The following is a 25,748-nucleotide window of genomic DNA, read 5'->3' as shown; positions in this document are numbered from 1 at the left end:
ACTTGATCAGCACCTGTAGTAGGCTGTAGTAGGCACTGAGGCATACAGTATAGGCAGAGCTGACACAGTTCCCGTCCCACACGGGGCTCACAGCCTAGGAAGAAGGGAAAAAAGGGACTTATCCTCATTTTACAGATGAGGAAACTGAGGCACAGAGGAGTTAAGTGACTTGCCCAAGTTCCCACACAGGCAAGCTGTAAAGTCAGGATCAAAACGCAAGTCTCCTGACTCCTGGGCCTATTCTCTATTATGCCATGCTGCATCTCGACTTCTTAGATTGTGACCCCTGTCCTGGGACTGTGTCTGATGTTGATTATCTTGCATCTACTCCAGTAGTTTAGCACTGTACTTAAATACACTCACTACACACCATCTCCCATCCTTCTTTCCCTAATTAATGGCATTTACTGAGTGTATCCTGCATGCAGGGCACTATTCTGAGCCCTCAGTACTCTATTGCACTGGGCTGGGAACCCCCAAGCTATCCACACTAATATCAGGGCCCACCCAGAGTTCCTCTGACCTTTGGCCTATCAATCGACGATACTTGAGTGCTCACTGTGGGCAGAGCACTGTACTAAGCCGTCGGGACTGTACAGTACAACAGAGTTGGTGGAAACATTCCCTGCCCATATGGACCTTACAGTAAAGAGGGGGAGGCAAATGTTGAAATGAATTATGGATATGTAAATAAGTGCTGGGGTGTAGAGTTGAACATCAGATCCAGCTGAAAAGGTGACGCAGAAGGGAGAGGAGGTAGGGGAGATGAGGGCTTAGTCGGGGAAGGCCTCTTACAAGAAATGTGATTTTAATACAGGCTTTGCAAGTGGGGAGAGTAATGGTCTGTTGTATATGAAAGGGGAGGGAGTTACAGGCCAGAGGGAGGATGTGGGGAAGGGCTTGGTGGCGAGACTGAAGTAGAGCAACAGGTAGGCATTAGGGGAGTGCAGAGTGTGGGCTGGGTTGTAGTAGGAAATCAGCAAGGTAAGGTAGGAGAGGGAGCTCACTGAGGGCTTTAAAGCCAAAGATCTCGATTCCTGTGCCTACGGGGCCACTCTGAGCATGTTATAGGCTCAGGTCAACATTGCGGAGTTGAGGGTTGCTTGAGGCTGCATGCCCAGTAGCAGGGGGTGGAGGACCTTCAAACTTTCCCTTGGGAGGAGGGAGGGAATTTCCAAGCAGAAAAATCTCACTGAGCGGAATCTTTCCAAGGACCCTGCAGGTCAGACCTGCCTTTCTCTCTCCAATGTCTTCAGCCTCCAGACTCACTTGCAACGTGGCCTCGACCGCAGCAGTGTTGAGGGGCAGGGCTGCAGCCTGGCTGCTTGTGTGCTAACGGCACTGTGCCAACACCATACCCTCCCTCCCCACCCCAGCTCCCAAGCAACCCTGGACACCTTCGAGAGTGTGTCCAGCACACGGACTGCGGGGAGAGAGGAGATGAATTCTATCTCCGGCAGAAACCGTAGCGGGTGTCCTCTGTGGACTTCCACCACGCCCGCCTCCCTCCACCCAGCGAATTGCCCCGAGTCACAGGGAAGTGCCTCAAAATTAATCGTCCCAAAGACCCTTATGTTACTTACCAATTTCGCCTTAATGGCTCCAGAGTCTACGTTTTGGCCGGTTTTGGCATGAAGCTGAAGCTGAACAGCATGGAGCTGTAAAAGCTGATCGTGCACTTCTTTTTCCAAGACAACTTTCTCAGCCTGGGTCTCGGTCAATTCCGATTTCAGATCCACCAGCTGAGCCTAAATAAACACAATGCATTCCAATATTAAGTACGCTTATGGAAAATCAGATTTCCCATGTCAGTGGTATCTCAGACTACCAATCCACCACGGTCATGCTACTGATTCCTCGAAGGCGGAATTTAGTGTATTAAAAATCCAAAATGCCACCAGACTAGCTCCCGATTTCACTCATCCTGGTACCTCAACTGGCTGCTAGGATTACACTGTTTACCTAAGACGCAAAGGTTAAGTTCTTTCCATGCCCCTTGACTGACATCAGGCACGAGCACACAGCATGTTAACTCCAGTGAGAAGAACAATCTAACTCCCTAAACACTGCACGGTTAAAGACTGACATAACGAATGAACTGAGTGCGCTAACAAACTTTCACTTTAATAAGTTACAACCATTTCTACCCTGAGGTACCCGTGGTTGGGAGTGGCTCAAAAAGCCCAGGTCCAAAACCCCCGTTGAAAGTTTAGCCAACACCTCAAGAGTTTTTGAAAATGCAGTTTGGAGCTTCACGCCGTGGTTTGAATTTGGACCTCTCGTCCAGAATGCTTCGACAGATCGTGAAAAATCAGCACAGACTACAACATCGCTAGCCCGTCAAACGGCAGGGACTGTCTCTATCTGTTGCCGACTTGTTCATCCCAAGCGCTTAGTACAGTGCTCTGCACATAGTAAGCACTCAATAAATACTATTGAATGAATAAAACCCGTCTTTTCATCTTCGCCCGAACTACAACCACCACGTTAATCCAATCACTTACCCTATCCTGCCTCGATTACTGCATCGGCCTCCTTGCTGACCTCCCCGCCTCCTGTCTCTGCCCACTCCGGTTCATACTTCACTCTGCAACCCGGATCATTTTTCTACAGAAGTGTTTAGGCCATGTTTCCCCTCTCCTCAAGAACCTCCAGTGGTTGCCGATCCACCTCCACATCAAACAGAAACTCCTCTAGCATTGGCTTTAGAACACTCAATCACTTTGCCCCTTCCTACCTCAACTTGCTACTCTCCCACTACAACCCAGCCAGCCCACTTTGCTCCTCTAATGCTTACCTTCTCGCTGTACCTCAATCTCATCTATCTCCCCGCCAACCTCTTACCTATGTCCTGCCTCTGGCCCGGAACGCCCTCCCTCCTCAAATCCGACAATTACACTCCTCCACCTCAAAGCCTTACTGAAGGCACATGGCTTCCAAGAGGCCTTCCCTAAGTCGTCTTTTCCTTTTCTTCAACTCCCTTCTGTAATCTCCCTGACTTTATCCCTTCATTCATCACCCCCTCCCAGCCCCACAGCACTTATATACATATCTGTAATTCATTTATTTAATGTCTATCTCCCCCTCCAGACTGTAAGCTCCCTGCAGGTTTGTGTCTGTTAGATTGTACTCTCCAAGCACTAAATGAGCGCTCAATAAATACCACTGACTGATAAACTGTTCTCTCACTGCAGTCAATTCTTAATCCTTCCACTTTTCTTGGATTCTTGGCATTCACTAGGTAGTCCCAGGCAAATCACTCAGGCGCTTGCTTCCATGGGAAGGGGCTTGAGAGGGCAGGACTGCTTCCCAGTGCAGAAATTCTACTCCTTTAAACCAACCCTCCTGGACTAAAATTCAAGATCTCCACCTTTCAGGGGTGACCCATTACAGATTCTTTCCCATGTCCGTTTCACCTACTTAGAAGAAAGACTCTGGGTCTTGCCGCCTCTTGCCTCCCTGTAGACATTTTGCTGTTTGGCCCCATCAAAGATGGACAAGGGATGGAAATGACAACAGAATTCTACTTTTGCTTCTTGCTAGTTCTTATGCTATCATCTCTGGCAGACTGTGTGGATTTCATCCTTCCTCAGAAACAGGAGGGACCTAATAGGGCTCTCAGATTACACAAAATTACTCTCTAGCACTCTGGCCTTACTGAGAACGCCCACTCATTCATTCAGTTGCATTTATTGAGCGCTTACTGTGTGCAGAGCACTGTACTGAGTGCTTCGGAGAATACAACAATAAACAGACACATTCCCTGCCCACAACGCACCCATCTCCTGAGCAAATGGGAAGAGAAATTACAAATATATTCTAGAGATAAGCCAAGAATCTTGCTGTAGTTTTTAGCGTACAGAATGTGTAGCTAGGCTTTCTTTTTTTCCAAGGAAATAGTCTCTCCCTGTACAAGATCCAGTGGCCCGCAAAATGAGCTGGAGACTAACATCTAATGTGTTCGGTCACGCTTTTTTTTTTGTGGTGATTGTTACATACTTACTATGTGCCAGGCACTGTTCTAAGCACTGGGGTAGACACACGATATTCAGGTTGGACATAGTCCCTGTCTTAATCCCCATTTTACAGATAAGGTAACTGAGGCGGAGAGAAGTGAAGTGGATTGCCCAAGGTCACGCAGCACAGACAAGTGGCGAAGTCAGGATTAGAACCCAGGTTCTTCTGTCTCCCGGGCCCGTGCTCTACCCCCTAGGCCACGCTGCTTCTCGTGGCCATGCACTTCATGGCCATCCTGGGGAAGGCAAGCTGGTGAACAGCCACAGAGGCATGTCTGGTAATACAGAAGCAGCGTGGCTTAGTGGAAAGAGCCTGGGCTTGGGAGAGGTTGTGGGTTCCAATCCCAGCTCCACCACTTGTCTGCTGTGTGACTTTGGGCATGTCACTTCACTTCTCTGTGCTGTGGGCCCCACATGGGACAACCTGCTTACCTTGCATCCACCCCGGTGTTTAGAACAGTGCTTTGCATGTAGTAAGTGCTTAACAAATACCATAATAATAATGTAGCTTGCATCATGTCTTGCAGACCTTTGCCCTCGCTATTCATGCCCACTGCTCACTCAAAGGGGAAGTGGGGATTGGGAACTGCTGCCCCAGCCAGCTGCAGGGAGGGACTCGATGAACCTGGAGGCCCGGATTTATTCTTTGGATCTACACCACCATCCCTAAGCCTTCAAGCCCATTTTTCTGCGGCTGTTCGGCACAAAGGCTGGTAGTGGGTTTTTGGCCTCCGTTGCTGGGGTGGAGGAAACTGCAGCCGGTTTACCGAGCCCTTGGGAGGGTGTTCCTGCTCCCGGTCGGCAGGGCAGAAGGACACCCCTCTGCCGGACAGGTTTTCCCGCTAGGGCAATTTTGGGACCCTCTGAAACCATTCTGGGGAAGGAGGGTCTACTCTAATGACCAGAAGCTGTCTGGGAGGTTGGGATTTGGGGCAGACTCCTGACATTTAGAGGTGCCTCGTGGAGCCCTGGAACTGCCCTACTAAACTCGATTTCCGGGAACAGGAGGAAACAACCAGATCCCAAACAAACCGGGCCCCACACAAGGCTTTGACCCCAAGCAGATCAGATCACTGGGAGGCTGCCTTGGGCTTAGGTCAAATTCCCAGGGTGGCTTCTGGCCACCTCCAAACCCCTCCTGGATTTGGAGACACTGGACCGAGGGCACTTGCTGAATTGGGCCCCTACACCTAAACCCCAGCTTCCAGCAAAACAGTTTTGCTGGAATAATCACTCGTCATCTTACAATAATCATTCGTCATCTTTCCCCCGAAGATCCAGAGTTAGGACTCTTGACTGAAATGCGCAACGTGACAGAAAGCTCTGGGCGGGCTCAGGTCAGACCCCAAATTCTAAGCCAAACCAAGCTGAGGATTGGGTCAAAAAAAAAAAAATGTCAAATACCCTGGGTGGCTTGGGGCTAGGTAGGTGGAGACTTGGGCGGGATGGGCCTCCAAAGGAGGTGGAGCGTTCGTAGAGATATTACAGTACGGCAACTGTGGCACTGCTTGGCCTACCCGGGCCATTCACCCATCGTGGCCCAGTGGAAGGACAGTATGACTTCATGCCCAGCTGAGTTATTAAATGGCTACAAATGGAGTTAATGGGGGTGAGGATTCTGCCGCTAACTAGGTTGACTGGCTTGTGGGTTAACTTGAAATATAATCATCACCCCTATTTGTGAAGCAAGAATGGAAGTGCACTTGGGCAACAATGCATTACTATTCATTCAGTCATTCAATAGTATTTATTGAGCGCTTACTATGTGCAGAGCACTGTACTAAGCGCTTGGAATGCACAGATCGGCAACAGAGACAGTCCCTGCCCTTTGAGGGGCTTACAGTCTAATCGGGGAAGAAAGACAGACAAGAACAATAGCAATAAATAGAATCAAGAATTACTAAGCGCGGGCACCCTCTCTCCCCTTTTACAATACCGTCCCTTATAAAAACAAGATATGGTCTATTAGCAGTCCTTCCTATACACTCGATCAATGGTATTTACTAAGCGCTTCTCATGTGCAGAGCACTGTACTAAGAGCTTGGGAGAGTACAGTATGACAGCATTAGCTGTCACGTTCCCTGCCCATAACGAGCTTGAGCGGGAGATAGACTTTAATATGAATAATCTATACTATGTAATTTAAAGAGATGCACCTAAATGCTGTGGGGTTGGGGCGAATATCAAATGTCTAAAGGTCCCAGGTCCAAGAGCACAGACGATGCAGAAGGGAGAGACTGTGGACAGCACTGGGCTGAGAGAGATGGAGTGCTCGATAGAGACGGCAGCGATCCACTTTCCAAGGGGCCACTTCTGAACATTCGGAAGGCCGGCCTGTGGCCAAGTGGCCAAGGTCGGGCCTGGACTTCTCCAACTTTGGGTTCCTATCAGAAACTCACCCGCAGCTTCTGGTTCAGCGATCAGTCCGCCGAAGGGCCACAGGAAGGATTGACTGCTTCCCCCAGGTACCTTCTGGCCTCATCATCATGAGTTCCACATCACAACGCAGAAATAAATTTTAAAATTAAATCTTTCATTCATTTCTAAATTTTCGACCAGAGGGAAGGAGGAAAATGGCTTCCAGGTAGGGCTTATGTTTTTCCTATTCTAATAATAGTGGCACTTGTTAAGCATGGCGTAGTCAAAGGTCATGGGTTCTAATCCCGGTTTTGCCTCCTGTCAGCTGTGACTTCGGGCAAGCTGCTTCACTGTTTCTCAGTTACCTCATCTGGAAAATGGGGTTTGAGATCTCAGTTACCTCATCTGGAAAATGGGGATTGAGACTGTGAGCCCCACTTAGTACAGGGACTGTGTCCAACCTGATTCATGTATCCACTCCAGCGCTTAGTACAGTGCCTGGCACATAGTAAGCGCTTAAATACCATTAATATCATTATTATTGTTATTATTATGCACATTATGTGCCAAGCACTGTGCTGATCAACAAGGTAGAAAAAATACAGTCAGATCAGGTAGTTCCTGTCCCACAAAGGGGAAGAATAGGCACTGAATCTCCATTTCATAGATGAGGAAACTGAGGCACAGAGCAGTTATGTGACTAGCCCAAGGTCACCCAGCAGGCAAGTGGCAGAGCTGGGATTAGAACTCAGGTCTCCTGCCTCCTGGTCCTGTGATCTTTGTATTAAGCCAACTTCTGGAACTTTTGCCTGGATGCAAGTGTCACGGTGGATAGCAGGGGCACTGCTCCAGGATTTTGCTATATTATTTTATTTTATCATTTTGTTAATGATGTGTATATATCTATGATTCTATTTATCTTGATGATATTTACGCCAGACTATTTGGTTTGTTTTGTTCTGTTTTGTTTTGTTGTCTGTCTCCCCCGTTTAGGCTGTGAGCCCGTCGTTGGGCAGGGATTGTCTCTATCTGTTGCCGAAGTGTACATTCATTCATTCAATAGTATTTATTGAGCACTATGTGCACAGCACTGTACTAAACGCTTGGAATGTACAAAACGGCAACGGATAGAGACAATCCCTGCCCAATGACGGGCTCGCAGTCTAATCATTCCAAGCGCTTAGTACAGTGCTCGGCACATAGTAAGCGCTCAATCAATACGATTGAACGAATGAACAAATGCCCAGACAGGCAAAGTAAAACCATCTAACGATACTGAGAAAGCTTCGTCCCAGGAAGGAAACGACCACTGGTCCCTGGAGGGAAACTGTCATCGACGCTGCTTTCCTAATGCCCCATAATGGTGCCTCGGGAATTAAACAGGGCAACTTTCCATTCTTTCCTCGTGCTCCGATTCCAACTTCATGGCAGGGAGAAGCGCCAGCAGCTGATGGCCGGCACGGATCCCTGGAACGGGACTGTGTTAACCAGTAAGAAAATCCAAACCAAATGATATCTGGCCCGCCGGCCTGCAGAGATTCTGAGCCTTCCCACGAGCTCTAGGACAACCTGTGCGATATACAAACCGTAAGTCAAGTTTCAACTGGAATTTTCAAGGGAGATTACCTATGGAAAATTCCTAGGCACAGGCCAGGATGTAAAGTTGCCACAGGCAGTCAGTCGTATTTATTGAGCACTCACTGTTTGCAGAGCACTGTATTAAGTACAGTAATAATAATAATAATAATGTTGGTATTTGTTAAGAGCTTACTACATGCAGAGCACTGTTCTAAGCACTGGGGTAGATACAGGGGAATGAGGTTGTCCCACATGAGGCTCACAGTCTTCACCCCCATTTTACAGATGAGGGAACTGAGGCACAGAGAAGTGAAGTGACTTGCCCACAGTCACACACATTATAACAATAAAAGAGAGACATTTCCTGACCACAACAAGCTTAGAGTCGAGGGAAGCAACACGGTGCGGTGGATAGAGCACAGGCTTGGAAGTCAGAAGGTCATGGGTTCTAATCCTGGCTCTGCCATTTGTCTGCCGTGTGGCCCTGAGCAAGTCACTTTACTTCTCTGTGCCTCAGTTACTTCATCTGTAAAATGGAGATTGAAGACTGTGAGCCCCACTTAGGACAGGGACCGTGTCCAACCTGATTTGCTTGTATCTACCCCAGTGCTTAATACAGTGCCTGGCACATAGTAAGCACTTAACAAATACTATTATAATTATTATGTTCCCATCCCCCATCCCCACTTGTCAGCTGGCTAGGGAAGGGTGGACCCGGAGCTGAGGGAGTGGGATAAGGGGTATCCTTTGGTAACCCCTCCTTGGAAGGCCAAGGGAGCAGCCTGGCTCCATCCTCAGTTACCCCAGCATTAACGAGACATCTAGCTCTGGTAAGGGTATAACAAACACAAGACTGTTACCAGTTGGCCCGGCAAGAGAAAAGTGAATGGGCTTTCAGTGGAGACTTACCTTGGGGAGGGGCAATCACCTTTTTAAAAGTTATTTCAAGACGGTGTTTGGAAAGTATGGAACGCTCTCAAAAGGCCAACAAGCCTGGTCTAAAAGCATAAGCCTCCACTCCTGTCAAATCCTTACGGGAAACCGGCGCTTTATGGTCCGGGGAGCCAAATAAAAAGGATAATAAAACTCCCCATCGGTTTCGGCCTTCCGAAAAGCAATCCGCAGTTATCTTCTTAAACAGAGTCAGTTTAAATAACACAGGTAATTCAGATAGGTTATTGAAAACAGCTGTTGCTGGAATAAAGACGAAATTACAAGGGCGGAAAAACCTTAACAGGCTCCTTCGTGATTTACGCACTTTCAAACACCTGTGCTAACTGGAACCAGGAGAGGCATTTATAATTGAAATCCAGGGACGACGCAAAAACCAGCCTGTATGCTCCATTCCTCCCAAACGAAACCTCTCCTCGTGCCTCCCTCCACATAGTCCCACCTCCGATCCACTGTTGTAGTCCCTGGTCTCCGCTTCCATCCCCCCTCAGAGCACTGCTCTCCCCATCATCACGGCCTTCCCGAGAACCAACCCACCCACCCACTCCAGAAGGCATTCCCAATCTTTTCCAGGTCATTCCCAATCAACGGCCGCCCTAGGCATTTATGGTTTTACACCTATCCTCAGTACCTTGTTAATGGTACTTACTGAGTGCTTACTGTGTGCACAGCACTATACTAAACACATGGAAGAGTATAATACTACAGAGTTGGTAGACATATTTCCTGCCCACATGTCAAGAGGATGAGCTTACAGTTTGAAGCACTTATACATATTCTCTATCTATAAGTAGCAGCGATAGAAATTACCGAGTATCCACTGGATTCAATACATCGTATAAGGGAAATAAACCTTATATTTTATTACTTCCCCTGTCGGTAACTTATTTTAATGTCCGTCTCCCCGACAGACTTCCTTGAGGGCAGGGATCACAGCTACCACTTCTATGGTACTGTACTTTGCCAAGTGCTTAGTACAGGGCTCTGTACAGAGTGAGCGCTCAATAAATGTCACTGCCTGACAGACTGAAAGTCAGTCCTCCAGGAGGTCTTCCCAGACAAAACTGCCTTCTTCCTCTGCTCCTTCTCCCCCACCCTTCGCCCCGACTCGCTCCGTTTGCTCTACCTCCCTCCCCACAGCACTTGAGTATATACGTACTTATAATTATAACTATTTTTATTTATGATGTGCTTATATCTATAATTCTACTTATTTATAAGGATGCTACTGATGCCTGTTTACTCGTTTTGATATCTGTCCCCCCTTCTAGACTGTCAGCCCGTTGTGGGCAGGGATTGTCACTATTTGTTGCTGAATTGTACTTTCCAAGCGCTTAGTACAGTGCTCTGCACACAGCACTCAATAAATACAATGAATGAATGAATGAAAGTATAAGACAGAGAAGAGGCACGTTCCCGGCACACGAGAGGCTTACACTCTAACGGGGGAAGACAAAAGCATTTACAGAGTTGTCAAAATGGAATGTGCAATTATTCTTCCAACCTCAAAGCCCTACTAAAAATCATATCTCCAGTCCCCTCTGCACTTGAATCTGAATCCTCAGCTCTGCACTTAGGTACTCATTCCAGTCTCAACTCCCACAGTCCTTATGAACAGCATAGCCTAATGGATACAGGCTTGAGAGCCAGAAGGACCTGGGTTCTAATCCCGGCTCCGCCACTTGTCTGCTGTGTGACCTTGGGTAAGTCGCGTCGCTCCTCTGTGCCTGTTACCTCAACTGTAAAATGGGGATTAAGACTGAGCCTCATATGTGAGACTGGACTGTGTCCCACCTGATTGGCTGGTATCTACCTGTCTCAAGGTGAACCCCGGGGCACCCACCACCTCAAGGTCAACTGCTATCTCGTGACCGTCCGAGCCAGCAAGGCGGAAATCGGAAGTGTGGGTGGGATACCGCCCCCGCAACCAAACCGCTAGTTTGACAGCCCAAGTCGGGAATACAGAAGGTGTCCCTCGCCCCCATGCCAATCAAATTAGGTATGGGGAAGCGGGGAGGGCAGAGATTGGATAAACTGAGGCCGGAAGGTGGAATGGCCCAGGTGCACAGGTGATAAATACCAGTGGCCTCTGACCTTCTGGGCAGCGAAATGAGACTTGCAGCAGCCGGCTGCGGGTACCCTCTGCCTACAGCGTGGGATGCCCGCTCTGCCTGCACCACGTGAGGAGCCGTGGGATGGTTGAGTGTCTCGCCGATCGCTCACGGGGCTGGAAGCCAGAGCGCTTCACCGGGGTGTGTAATGCATAAATGGATTCCTCTGTGGTGGGAAGTGTTCATGGCTGGTAGCTAGCCGTCTGACCATGTGTGCACAAAGCAAAAGTGAATTCCTCGTGGGTGGAACCTAGGTGTTTTGCCATGAGCGAATAACACATAAGTATATTCCTCCCGATAGGGAAGCTCTATTATCATTAAATAATCATAATCCTCCCAAAAGGGAGGTTCAATTTGCTGCATCCAAAATAATAAAATAATTCAATTCGCCTCGCAGATTAAATTTTGTACAAACCTCAAGCCTTTCTGTCCCCAGTCTCTCTCTCTCTCTCTGTTTTCATGCCAACTCCCGAATAAATAATAATAATAATAATAATAATGATGGCATTTGTTAAGCGCTATGTGCCAAGCACTGTTCTAAGCGCTGGGGTAGATACAAGGTCATCAGGATGTCCCACGTGAGGCTCACAGTCTTAATCCCCATTTTACAGATGAGGGAACTGAGGCACCTAGAAGTTAAGTGTCTTGCCCAAAGTCACACTGCAGGCATGTGGCAGAGCCGGGATTAGAACCCACAACCTCTGACTCCCAAGCCTGTGCTCTTTCCACTAAGCCACGCTGCTTCTCATAATGATGAGAAGCACCTAGGGAAATGGTAACAAATACAAGCCCCTCAGGGGTACTTTGCATTGGGGTTCCCCCAAAATAAAATCAACTCAATTCCACATAGGAAGTAGTGCACTTCAAGCAACAGGACTTCATTAAAAACTAAAGGCATGTGATCATTTTTTTCCAAAGTGCATATTTACATTTTCTTCCCTACTGGTTTGCTTCTCTGATGCCTAGAAGCCCTTTCACCCACCTTAAAGATTCTCAGCATTAAAAGTTTTACAGTCCCCCACACCCAGCCATACCATTGTTAGAAGGAAGTCTAACCAGTCAGCTGTTCCTTAGGGGAGGAATAATTGCTAAGCAAAGATAGGGATCAAACACAAATCTAAGGTTGCAGTTTCTGGGGACAGCCCTGACTGACTGGAAGGAATCACACTGGAGGAAGCTTCACATGGAAATTGGGTGTAAATTCAAGATACTGATGGAAAACAGCTGGGACCTTCTTATCCCCAAAGGAGAACACTGACTGTAAGCTCGTTGTGGGCAGGGAATGTGTCTACCAACTCCGTTATATTGTACGCTCTCCCAGCACTTAGTACAATGCTCTGCACACAGTAAGTGCTCAATAAATACCACTTGTTCATTGCTCATGGGAAGACTGTTATTCGTAACACTGACATGCCTTTGCACAATAACGAAAGTTAGCATGCTCAGGGAGAAAAAGCAGTGAAGATACACTAGCCAACTCTCCTATTAATTACCTCGCTCAGGAAAAATGTAACACAATTTAAGTTTGCGGACATCGAATTCGAGTAAACAGCTTGAGGTGCACAGAGGATTCAACTGATCCTACATTATAAAAAGTTTTCCAAAGCAGCTTTGAACATGTAATCCTCTGTGAAAGAAACAAAATAAAGGAACTTCTAGGAAAGTTGCTCAACTTCCAGAAGTACAGAAACGTCTAAGAACGGGTAGAAAGGGAGGGCACAAACTAGTGATTTGCTGATATTTCCAACTTTTAGTTTGCCTTGGTCTGTACACATTAATCAATCAACAATATTTACTGAGGGCTTACTTTGTGCAGAGCACTGTTATCTGAGCGCCATATAAAACCTAAAGCCTCTAATTTGGTTACTATGATTAGTTATCTGGTTCTACTGGCCTCTCCCCAGAAAAGCCTTCATTTCATGGTACTTCCTGAAAATTTAACTCATATATTTGCACAGAGGCCACATTCAAAAGGATATTTCTGCCTGCTTTTTTGTCATCCCAGATGGCAATCAGGGGAACTTTTTTTTAATGGTATTTGTTAAGTGCTTACTACGTTCAAGCCCTGTACTGAGCGCTGCTGTAGACACAGATTGTGTCGGACAGAGTCCTCGTCCCACATGGGGCTCACAATCTAAGAAGGAGAGCTGGTATTTAATCTCCATTTGACAGTTGAGGAAACTGAGGCCTAGAGAAATGAAATCATTTGCTCCAGGTCACACACAGCAGACAAGTGGTGGAACTGGGATTGGAACCCAGGTCCTCTGACTCCCAGACCCATGCTCTTTCCGCAAGGTCACGCTGCTTCCCAACTAGCGAGGGAAACCAAATGCTGCTCAGGCAGGGTCAAGATTCATCGGGATTAAACCAAGAAGGGAAGAAGCTACTTTACGTCTAAGCACTCCTAGGGAGGGTTGGTGGCTGAGCCCTCCTGGGGCAGCTTCCGAAACCTTCTAATTTAACCCTGAGGGTGTTTGGGAACTGATGCCAGGGTGTTCATCTGGCATGACGCGTGCCCTCCTTCACATATTACAGGCAGCTGCAGAAGAAAAACTCTAGATTACAAAGGGCAATAAACCAGAACTTTCTAAAACCAAAAGTGATTGAGATTTGACTAGTAAAACTTTAAATACTATTTTTGAAGCAGCGTGGCCCAGCTGAAAGGGCAGTGGCCTGGTAGACGGAGGATCTGGGCTCTAATCCTGGCTTTGCCACGTGTCTGCTGTGTGATCTCCTGCAAGTCACAACTTCTCTGCACTTCAATTACCCCATCTATAAAACGGGGATTAAATCCTACTTCCTCCTACTTAGACTGTGAACCTCATGTGGGGCAGGGAATGGGTCCAAGCCCCATGAGGGGCAGGGACTGTGTCCGACCTTATTAACTTATACCTGCCCCAGCGCTTGGTACAGTGTTTGACACATAGTAAACACTGAACAAATACCGTAAAAAAAACCAACCTTGTATCTATCCCAGCACTTAGAACAGTGCTTGGCACACAGTAAGTGCTTAACAAGTAACATAATCAACATCATCAAATTTAAAATAATATTCATTTTGCCTGTCTGGAATGACCTTCTACATTTACGATATATCTTAATTGATTTCACTCTGGGTCCTGCCCTTGCTTCGGTATTACTCAAGAAGCAAAAAAAGCCTAGTGAAACAGACTGGACCTGAGAGTCAGAGGCCCTGGGTTCTAATCTTGACACTGTACTTGCCTGCCCTAAGACTTGGGTAAGTCGCTTAACCTCTCTGGACCTTAGCTTCCTCATCTGTAAAACAGGGATTCATTTTTTTATGGTATTTAAGCTTACTATGTGTCAAACACTGTTCTAAGCACTGGAGTAGGTACAGCTTACTAAGGTTAGACAGTCTCTATCCTGCATGGGGCTCACAGTCCAAGTAACCTGTCCTCCATTCTTCCTAGACTGAGTTCTATGTGGGACAGGCACTGCGTCCAACCTGTCTACCTGGTATCTACCCCAGCGCTTAGTACAGTGCTTGGCACACAGTAAGCACTTACCAAACACCACAATTATCGTTATCATCACAGATTTTATATTCTGACGCTCTCCTCGGTGGTCTTCCCTTTCTTTCCACCATTTCGGGTGGCAAACACTTCACAGGAAGCCAGCAGATAAGCTCCTTCCATCTCCTGATTCATTCAATGGTATTTACTGAGCGCTTACTATGTGCAGAGCACTGTACTAAGCGCTTGGACTATACAATTCGGGCAACAGATAGAGACAATCCCTACCCAATGACGGACTCTACTGCCCCTGCCACCCACAGATATGGCACAGGCAAAGAAATCTGAGGTCCTGGTTGGGTTCCCGGATTCCTGGAGCTCCCACGCACCCAAGGGTCTGGAAGATCTGGTCTGGAGCGGGCTTGGTGCCCAGCCATTTGGAGAAAGGAAGTTTCAATCTTCTTCCCAAGCAGATCTTTAATTAGACTTGCTCAAGTAACAAAATGCGTGTTTATTTCCTGTGCTTAACCTCTGAAGAGTGAAATGGACAAAAGGCCAGTGGAAATGGAGAATAGGGAAGAGTATGCATAATCCACAAAGAGAAAGAACAATACTTCCTTTTCAGCAAGTTAACTAATAAATAACCAAGCACTGTATCTAGGGGGAAAAAATGTGTGGTGCGCTACAACTTTTTATTACCATTGGCTAAAAATGACATGGACTTATCTGAGATAATAATAATAATGTTGGCATTTGTTAAGCGCTTACTATGTGCAGAGCACTGTTCTAAGCGCTGGGTGAGATACAGGGTAATCGGGTTGCCTCACGTGAGGTTCACAGTCTTCATCCCCATTGTACAGATGAGGGAACTGAGGCCCAGAGAAGTGAAGTGACTTGCCCACAGTCACACAACTGCCAAGTGGCAGAGCTGGTATTTGAACCCATGACCTGTGGCTCCCAAGCCCGTGCTCTTTCCCCTGAGCCACGCTGCTTCTCTGGGCAAGTCTTCCACAAAACTCATACTGTAAAGTACAAAAAGCCACTACTGCTATAAACTTTGTTTTAAATTCAAATGTCAAAGTGCCCCCAAGTGATGCACTAAATCAATTTCACTATTTTCCAAGAATTGTGGTTTTCTGTAAAGATGTAACAGTCGAATAACACTAAGCTACGATCTCTATTTTCCCCAACTCTTAAAATCCTATGCATTGGTTTGGGATTTTAGTATTTTCAGCACACGTTCCATCCAAAGTATACTGGTTTAACTGGGGGATTTGGTGACTTTTCCCCCCATTTTTAACCCAAAGACAAAAATTTTATATAAAGTTGATGACATGTTATATGAAGATGACAAAACTGTTCTGCTGCACGAATCTTGTTAAGAGCTAAATTACAAAACGCTGTTTTAGATACCTTGAAACAAATGTCCTTTATGGTTGGTAATTTCAACACCACAATAAAGTAAACACTGCAAGGTTCACTGACTTTTTACCAGACATAACACACAGGACTCTACTAAGGGGGTGTTTGCCTAGTCTCATTTTATGTCTCGCGAGCTGTTCCTTTTTCTTTTTGAAAATGTATGTAACCCCTGAGGCAACCTCTTCTAATACCCTTCCACTCTGAACTGAGGATTCTGCTTTTTGGGTAGGGAACTCATGCAATTGAACCAGTTCTGCTCCAAGTGGTGCACTCAGTGCGATCCATCAGGGTTGGAATACGAAGATGGGATCAATGGTGAAAGGAGGTAGAGAGTTGGGGCTCCTGGGGGCGAGGAAGGTTTCACCTGGGGGACAATAGGAAACAGCATGGCCTCGTTGGAAGAGCACAGGACTGGGAGTCAGAGATCCTGGGTTCTAACCCCAGCACCGTCCTGCCGTCTGGCCTTGGGCAAGTCACTTCACTTCTCTGTCATCATCAGAAAAATAATAATAATCTTGGGATTTGTTAAGCACTTGCTATGTGCAGAGCACTGTTCTAAGCGCTGGGGGAGATACAGGGTCATCAGGCTGTCCCACGTGAGGCTCACAGTTAATCCCCATTTTACAGATGAGGTCACTGAGGCCCAGAGAAGTTAAGTGACTTGCCCACAGTCACGCAGCTGACAAGTGGCAGAGCCGGGATTCGGACCCATCACCTCTGACTCCAAAGCCCAGGCTCTTTCCACTGAGCCACGCTGCTTCTCTACCTGCCCTCCCTCCTACTTAGACTGTGAGCCCCCTGTGGAACCTAATTATCATGTATCTACCCCAGCGCTTAGCACGGCGCTTCGCATACAGCAAATGCTTAACAGACACCACAATTTATTATTATTATTACTGGAGATCAGAAACCTGGGACATTGCAAAAATAAACAAACACTGGGGATAGAAAGAGAAAGAGAGGAGGCTGTGAAAAAAGGCAGAGTTTACTGGAGTTTACAGTTCCAGGAGAAGTTGCTAAAATTTACCTAAGAGGGCAAATACGGTCTTGGGGAATTTACGTTCTGAATTATAGTTCTTAGAACAAGCACACACCAAAATGGCCATGGAACTAATTAAAACACTGGATATTCTACTTTGAATTAAAAGGTACTCCACCAATCTGCTATCCTTTTTTTTTTTAATTTTTTTCTTTAGGGTAGCTTTTACACCAAGAGACACCTGAAATCTTAAAAGGTGGTTCGCACTCTGCTACTGGGGAGAAATTACAAATAAGTGAGCTACAACAGTCCCTGGCCTTCATGACTTTTGCAAAGTAACTGCAGCGGAGTAACACAGATACTTATATAGGTAGACACCAAATCCGAGTGATGGAATGATTTCTAACTGAAAGCCACAGCGATGGCTGTTCATAATTCAGAGGCAGGTAAATAAATGCTGGGGGTTACTTGGAGAGACTGGTCTTTCTCATTCAGGTGGGTTCATCCAGAAAAAAAACTCACAGAATTTACAATTTAATGGAGGGAAGACAGGCAAACATATAGAAAGACCAATAGTCAGGTCATAAACGAGAAGCTGCATGGTCTGGTGGCAAGATCACGGGCTTGGGAGTCAGAGAACCTGGGTTCCGATTCCGACTCCGTGACCCGTCTGCTGTGTGACCTTGTGCAAGTCCTTTCACCTCTCTGGGCCTCAGCTTCCTCATCTGTAAAATGAGGATTGAGACTGTGAGCCCCACGTGGGACAGGGATTGTGTCCAACCCGATTTGCTTGTATCCACCCTAGAGCTTAGTATAGTGCCTGGCACATAGGAAGTTCTTAACAAATACCATAATCAACATCATTATTATTTTGCCTCCAAGACTGCTGGCAACGTCAGAGCTGCAGACTGTAAGCCCTTTGTGGGCAGGGGGTGTGTCCATTTATTGTTGTACCGTACTCTCCCAAGCACTTAGTACAGTGCTCTGCACTGAGTAAGCACTCAATAAATACAATTGAATGACCGGTAGACTTACTGGGGTTTTACAAAAATGGACAATAGAATCCCAAGAGCTTAGTGCTCTGTAGAAAGCGCTCAATATCACTGATTAGTAAAAAAATCATTTCTTCAAAATTCTCATGAGGCTTGTCAAGATTCCCCAAGCCCACGAAGATTCAATTTTCTGAACACTTTAGCTAAAGCAGTTGAAATGTGCTCACAGTTGTCATTTTACTGGTGAAATGAGAGCCCCCACGACTTCTTTGGAACAATCTCCCTGTCACGTAACCCATTAAAGGTGAATTTTACTGCACTGAAGATACTCATCAGGGACTGTCAACAGGGCTGAGGCTACTTTGGAAGGTTCATGAGAAGAATACTGAAGGGAATGGTTTCTTGATGGGACCAAAGCCCGTTGGCCCACTGGCTTAAAACTGATGGAAGTGGAGTCTGTCAGTGAGCTACGGCCTAGGCTACAGAGTGAAGATCTGACTCCTCTGAACAGGATACTTTCTCTTTCCTAACTCGTAGTTGTTTTGAGATGCTTAAACAGAGAACAGCATGGCTTAGTGGAAACAGCACAGACCTGGGAGTTGGAGGACTTAGGGTCTAGTTCAGGCTCTGCCAGTTGCTTGCTGTGTGAGCTTGGGCAAGTCACTTCTCTGTGCCTCAGTTTCCTCAGTGTTGAATCTAGCGCTTAGAAGTGTGCTTGACATATAATAAGGGGCTTAAATACAATAATATTGTTTCACACAGCAAGCGCTCTAGAATAGAGCTAGAATAGTAAGCTGGAATAGAGTTTTTTGCTATTTTCCACTCAATATGGCTACAGTTTAAATACAGAAGGGAAATGGAGGTTGAAAATAATATTGTAACACCTATTTTAGTACAATACTTGAAATATTTTGCGGGAAAGGCGACTGAGGCTTCCTTGAGGTCTTAGTATTATTATTGGTATTGTAATAATAATGGTCGCATTTGTTTAGCCCTTACTATGTGCCAAACAGAGAAGCAGCGTGGCTAGAGAAGCAGCGTGGCTCAGTGGAAAGAGCCCGGGCTTTGGAGTCAGAGGTCATGGGTTCGAATCCCGGCTCGGCCACTTGTCAGCTGTGTGACTTTGGGCAAGTCACTTAACTTCTCGGTGCCTCAGTTCCCTCATCTGGAAAATGGGGATGAAGACTGTGAGCCCCACGTGGGACAACCTGATTCCCCTTTGTCTACCCCAGCGCTTAGAACAGTGCTCGGCACATAGTAAGCGCTTAACAAATACCAACATTATTATTCATTATTATTATTACTAAGCTCGGGGGTGGATACAAGATAATCAGGCCAGATACAGTCTCTGCCTGCCTCCAATGGGGCTCAGAGTCTAAGGAGGAGGGAGAATACGCACCAAATCCCCTTTTTACAGATCAGGAAACTGAGGCACAAGTGACCTAGTAAGATATAAAAAGCAGTGTGGCCTATTGGAAAGAGCAATGGCCTCGGAGTCTCAGGCCTTGGGCAGGTCTTTGCCTCACTTCCCTCACTTATAATCTCCTCCCCCTTAGACTGTGAGCCCCATGTGGGACAGGGACTCCGTACTACCTCCTGCCTCCTGCCTCTCCCCTCTCCGGTCCATACTTCACTCTGCTGCCCAGATCATTTTCTAAACATTCGAGACATGTCACCCTCTCCCTCCTCGTCAAAAAACTGCAGTGGTTGCCCATCCACTTCCACATCAAACAAAAGCTCCTCACCCCGGCCTTAAAGCACTCCATCACCTTGCCCCCTGCTATGTCACCTCGCTACTCTTAATAATAATAATAATAATGTTGGTATTTGTTAAGCGCTTACTAAGTGCAGAGCACTGTTCTAAGCGCTGGGGTATACAGGGTAATCAGGTTGTCCCACATGAGGCTCAGAGTCTTAATCCCCATTTTACAGATGAGGTAACTGAGGCACAAAGAAGTTAAGTGACTTGCCCAGTCACACAGCTGGCAAGTGGCGGAGCCAGGATTCGAACCCATGACCGCTGACTCCCAAGCCTGTGCTCCTTCCACCGAGCCACACATTTTGCTCCTCTAATGCTAACCTTCTCACTGTGCCTCGATCTTACCTACCTCGCCACCGACTCCTCGCCCACATCCTGTCTCTAGCCTGCACCGTCCTTCCTCTTCAAATCTGACAATTACTCTCGCCTGTCCCGCTTCAAAGTCTTATTGAAGGTACATCTCCTCCAAGATGCCTTCCCCAACTAAGCACCCCCATTTTCTCTTCTCCCACTTCCTTCCGTGTCACCCTAACTCATTCCCTTTCTTCTTCCCCTCTCCCAGTCCCACAGCGCTTGACGGTAATTTATTTATTTAATGCCCATCTCCCTCCCTCAAGACTGTACGCTTGTTGTGGGTAGGGATTGTGTCTATTACATAGTACTCTCCCAAATGTTCAGTACGGTGCTCTGCACACAGTAAGCACTCAATAAATATAATGAACCAACGAATACCTGGGTATCTTGTACGTGCCTCAGTACTAGGTAGAGTGCTTGGCACGTCATTAGCTTTTTTAGGTGACTTGCTCAAGGTCACCCAGCAGGTAAAGTAGCAGAGCCAGGATTAAAACCCAAGTCATTTTCCTCTAAGCCACGTTGCTTCTCTCCTACCTGAGTCCTACTCAGATTCCCTGCGTCCACGTCCCCCAACTTCCTCGCCGCTGACAGCGCCTCCTGAAAATGCCACTGGCTGTTGGGATGCCGGAATGCTGAGTGAGCTGGGAAACCTGCAAGCCCCATCTTTTCCAGAGCTCTAACCAGGGGAGGAAGAGGGATGCCGCACTTTGGCTTTCTCCCTGGGGCAGGAGTCACTTGGTGTCTAGAGAAGCACCGTGGCTCAGTGGAAAGAGCACGGGCTTGGGAGTCAGAGGTCACGAGTTCTAATCCCGGCTCCGCCGCTAGTCGGCTGTGTGACCTTGGGCAAGTCACAACTTCTCTGTGCCTCAGTTACCTCATCTGTCAAATGGTGATTAAAACTGTGAGCCCCATGTGGGACAACCTGATCTCCTTGTATCCCCCAGCGCTTAGAACAGTGCTTTGCACATAGTAAGCGCTTAACAAATACCACAATTTTTTTTTTTTTTTTTTAGGCCAGGAAGAAAATCCGCTCTAAGACTGACTTGGGAAAATGCTTGAGCTCTAGGGTCCAGAGGAGGGCGGGGGGGAGGGGTCACCACCTCCAGCATCTTGCCCCAAGCGGAGGAAGTCCAGCTCCATCCTCGGTAGGGCGGGGGGGATGCGTCAAAGCGTGCAACCCCAAACTTCCCCCTGACTGGGGCTTCAGAGTCCGTGGAGGACGGCAGAGGCCAACCCTTACCTCCTGCCTGTCTGCCTCCCTGTCAATCCATCAGTCGTATTTATTGAGCCCTTATGTACACATCCATAATTCATTTATTTATATTCGTGTCTGTCTCCCCCTCTAGACCGGAGCGTTCATTTCGTACAGTGCCCTACGCACAGTAAGCACTCCGTAAATTTGAATGATTGAACGCTTACTGTGTGCGGAGCACTGTACTAAGGATTTGAGCGAGTACAGTATAATGATGTTAAGCGCTTACTATGTGCAAAGCACTGTTCTAAGCACTGGGGGGTGAGGGGGAATACAAGGTGATCAGGTTGTCCCACATGGGGCTCACAATCTTAATCCCCATTTTACAGATGAGGTAACTGAGGCACAGAAGTAGCCCTAGCATGTAGTCCTGAGAAGCAGCTTGGCGTAGTGGATACAGCCCGGGCCTGGGAGTCAGAGGGTAGTGAGTTCTAATCCTGCTCTGCCACTTGTCTATCTGAGACCTTGGGCAAGTCACTTCACTGGGCCTCAGTTCCCTCATCTGTAAAATGGGGATTGAGACTGTGAGCCCCATGTGGGACAGGGACTGTGTCCAACCCCATTTGCTTGTACCCACACCAGCGCTTAGTACAGTGACTCGCACACATTAGGCACTTAACAAATATCACAATTATTATTATTATTTCTACCACCACCAATTCCATTAACTCGCAGATAACCTCTTCCTCCACATTTTTTCCCCCAGTTTTCTCTTGAGGTTTTCTGGCCAGGGTGAACTTCCCATTATAGGACATGCTGAAAAGCTGCCCGATTCTTTACTTCCCCTTTCTGTAGGGCTAAGGAACAAATAGGGATAAGCTTCTTTTCTTTAAGAAGGTGGAGGACAAACGAATTTTGGGGGAAGCGGGTTTTTCTAAAGAATTTTCACAGCTACGTACATCTACTGAATATGAAAGTGCAAAAAAGAACTGATTGCTAAAGGCACCCAGCTCTGAGCATATGTGCAAAATCAAGCACCAACTGCTTCCACAACACATATACACCCATGGGTTCATTCAAATTTGGTAATACGAAATACAAGAGGGCAGTCGTGCTTTAAAAAGACCAGCTAATCTTTCCTAGCCACAAAGTCCTTAGAGAAGCAGCGTGGCTCAGTGGAAAGAGCCCGGGCTTTGGAGTCAGAGGTCATGAGTTCAAATCCCGGCTCTGCCACTTGCCAGCTGTGTGACTGTGGGCAAGTCGCTTCACTTCTCTGTGCCTCAGTTACCTCATCTGTAAAATGGGGATGAAGTCTGTGAGCCCCACGTGGGACAACCTGATTCCCCTGTGTCTACCCCAGCGCTTAGAACAGTGCTCTGCACATAGTAAGCGCTTAACAAATACCATCATTATTATTATTATTAGGTTCGGAAAGCCCGCTGCCATTATGTGGCCAACTTCTGAAATCCTGCAAATGGGATACCTTGGCTCTACTTGGAAAAGCACAGCTGAAGATTCTCTTCTTCCCTGCATTCAAGCCTCCGGGAGTGGGGTGGTCGTTTACTCAAAGAAATGCAAAACACTGTTAATCTGAATACAATATGACCACATCTCTCAAGGCCAAATGGAATAAGACAGTAGTGACTACTTTCCAATATTCAACTTGCACCTGGCCTATTTAAGTTGTTCAGTTGCATTTCACCTTAAAGCGCAAATCAACTTAAAAACTGTCATTGCCAGGCTGGAATTCATGGTAAAAACATGTTTTGAAGACCCATTATTATTTTTTGCCTCCAGAAATACACTACAATGTAGACTACCAGATGAGCTACAATCTTGAGACTCAGAACATATATTTATAATTAGAGAAAGGAAAACATCTCTACGCAATTTACGGCAGCTTTGAACACTCTTCCAGAATGTACAAAGATGGGGGTAATTAAGCCCTACTTCCCATTCTTAGAATGATCTTTTCTACAAAATTAGCGTCTAAATTTGACTTTAAAAGCATCACTGATTAAACGGTTTCCTTAACCAGAAACCAGAAGTTACGTTCTCACATGTAAAAGTTCTTTATTCTTAGCATGTCCCCATGATTGCAACTAATATACACCTTCATAAGAGCACTTTCCAATCCAATTTAGTCTGTTCTTTGTGTTTCTCCAAGCTGAGTACATGATTTATTTTTAAAGTCAGACAACTCCAAAGGACAGCAGGCATTAAATCACTTTAAAATTAACAAGGTAGGGAAACCTTCCACGAAACCTTACCGTCTCATCAGTACACAACAAATTAAAAATGTCATTTTCGTGGGAGTGGAAGTTCATCAGGCAGCCACTTCCTTCCCACCACCTGCTGAACGACAGCAGATATGGCTAACTGAATGGAAAAGATGCACTCTTCAAAGGACACTGACACATCTATAAAATTCTAACTGAATAATCTACTTTGACTTTTTTTTTTATTATTTTAAAAGGACAGAAGAGTTTCTAGCCCCCCTTCACTGAAAAGCAGTTCTCTTCAGGTCCGACTATCCACCAAAAGCAATTCTAGAATGACAATACTGGTTTTTTTTCCAGACTGACAATAATGCAAACGACACATAATCTTGACCACAATCCAAAAGGTGCATAAATAATGATTTCTTGGGGGAAACCTGCCATGGAGTCACTATCATAGCCATGACTCTCTCCTAGTTTCATTTCCAAAGCTTCTTTTACCCCCTTCTAAATCGGAGGCCTAACCCTTGATTTTAACGACCTGACCAGGCACACTCCTACACCAGTTCTGGTAACCTCGAAGTAGTTAGAATTTCCTGTCTCTTCCTAGTCTAACTTGCTTCCTTCCTACATATTCAATTTCCACCCACCCCACCCCGGTTTTTTTTTTTTAAAATGGCATTTGTTAAGTGCTTATTATTTGCCAGACGTCATACTGTGCACGGAGGGAGATGCAATCCAATCAGGTTGGACTCAATCCACAACCCAAATGGGGCTGGCAGTCTTAATTCCCATTTTACAGATGAGAGGAGCAGCGTGGTTCAGTGGAAAGAGCCCGGGCTTTGGAGACAGAGGTCATGAGTTCGACTCCCGGCTCTGCCACTTGTCAGCTGTGTGACTGTGGGCATGTCACTTCACTTCTCTGTGCCTCCGTTACCTCATCTGTAAAATGGGGATTAAAAGTGTATGAGCCCCACGTGGGACAACCTGATTACCCTGTATCTCCCCCAGTGCTTAGAACAGTGCTCGGCACCTAGTAAGCGCTTAACAAATACCAACATTATTATTATTATTAGGAGAGAACAGAGGCACAGAGAACGCATGGCCACACAGCAGGTACATGGAGGAGCCAGGATCAGAACCCAGGTCCTCTGACTCCCGGGCCTGTGCTCTTCCCATTAGGCCATGCTGCTTTTCCCTTTTCCTCTCTGCGTCTCAAGTGAAACAAAGCACCTATCGCAGAAGGTGACAGCGGGTTAAACTGGGATGTGAGAAGCAGCATTCATTCATTCAATAGTATTTATTGAGTGCATACTATGTGCGGAGCACTGTACTAAGCGCTTGGAATGGACAAATCGGTAACAGATAGAGAGAGTCCCTGCCCTTTGACGGGCTTACAGTCTAATCGGGGGAGACGGACAGACAGGAACAATGGCAATAAATAGAATCAAGGGGAAGAACATCTCATTAAAGCACAGCCAAGTGGTGGGGGTTAGAAGGAACTGGGTTCTAATCCCAGCACCACTTGTCATTCATTCATTCAATCATATTTACTGAGCGCTTACTGTGTGCAGAGCACTACACTAAGCGCTTGAGAAAGTACAATAATAAACGACGCCATTCCCTGGCCACAAGGAGCTCCCGATCTGGATTGGGGGAGACAGATGTCAATACAAATAAATAAAATTACAGCCACTGTGACCTTGGGCAAGTCATTTCCCTTCTCTGTGCCTCCCATACCTCATCATAATATGGGGATTAAGCCTGTGAGCCCCGTCTTCCCCAGCACTTAACTGAGTGCCTGGTACCTAATAAGCGCTTAACAAATACCATAAAAATGTGCTCCACCTGGCTTCCTGTCACGCGGGAACTAAGCCTATGCCTGAGGCCTGGGAGGTCAGAAGGACCTGGGTTCTCATCCCGGCTACACCACCAGTCTATGTGACCTTAGGCAAATTATTCACTTCTCTGGGCCTCAGTTACCTCATCTGTAAAATGGGGATTAAGATGGTGAGCCCCATGTAGGAGAAGGGCTGTGTCCAACCTGATTAACTTGTATCGACCCCAATGCTTGGAGCAGTGCTTGGCACTTGGGAAGCGCTTAACAAATATTGAGAAGCAGCGTGGTACAGTGGAAAGAGCCCCAGCTTGGGAGTCAGAGTTCATGGGTTTGAATCCCGGCTCCGCCGCTTGCCAGCTGTGTGACTTTGGGCAAGTCACTTAACTTCTCTGTGCCTCAGTTACCTCATCTGTAAAATGGGGATTAAAACTGTGAGCCCCACGTGGGACAACCTGATCACCTTGTATCCCCCAGCGCTTAGAACAGTGCTATGCACATAGTAAG

General features: G+C 46.7%; 1 protein-coding gene across 3 annotated transcripts in view; it reads right to left on the bottom strand.

Annotated features, from left to right (window-relative positions):
• GOPC (golgi associated PDZ and coiled-coil motif containing) overlaps positions 1-25,748 on the bottom strand; it is a 50,989-nt gene that overhangs the window by 19,497 nt on the left and 5,744 nt on the right. For all 3 annotated transcript variants that reach the window (XM_029054643.2, XM_029054648.2, XM_029054654.2), the window contains exon 2: positions 1,584-1,748. In XM_029054643.2, coding sequence (XP_028910476.1) covers positions 1,584-1,748 — 165 coding nt within the window. The remainder of the gene's footprint in view (positions 1-1,583; positions 1,749-25,748) is intronic.

This window comes from Ornithorhynchus anatinus, chromosome 2, assembly GCF_004115215.2.
Source record: "Ornithorhynchus anatinus isolate Pmale09 chromosome 2, mOrnAna1.pri.v4, whole genome shotgun sequence".
Lineage (NCBI taxonomy): Eukaryota > Metazoa > Chordata > Mammalia > Monotremata > Ornithorhynchidae > Ornithorhynchus > Ornithorhynchus anatinus.
The sequence above is the reverse complement of the archived record's forward strand: the minus strand, read 5'-3'. Positions and strand labels throughout refer to the sequence as shown.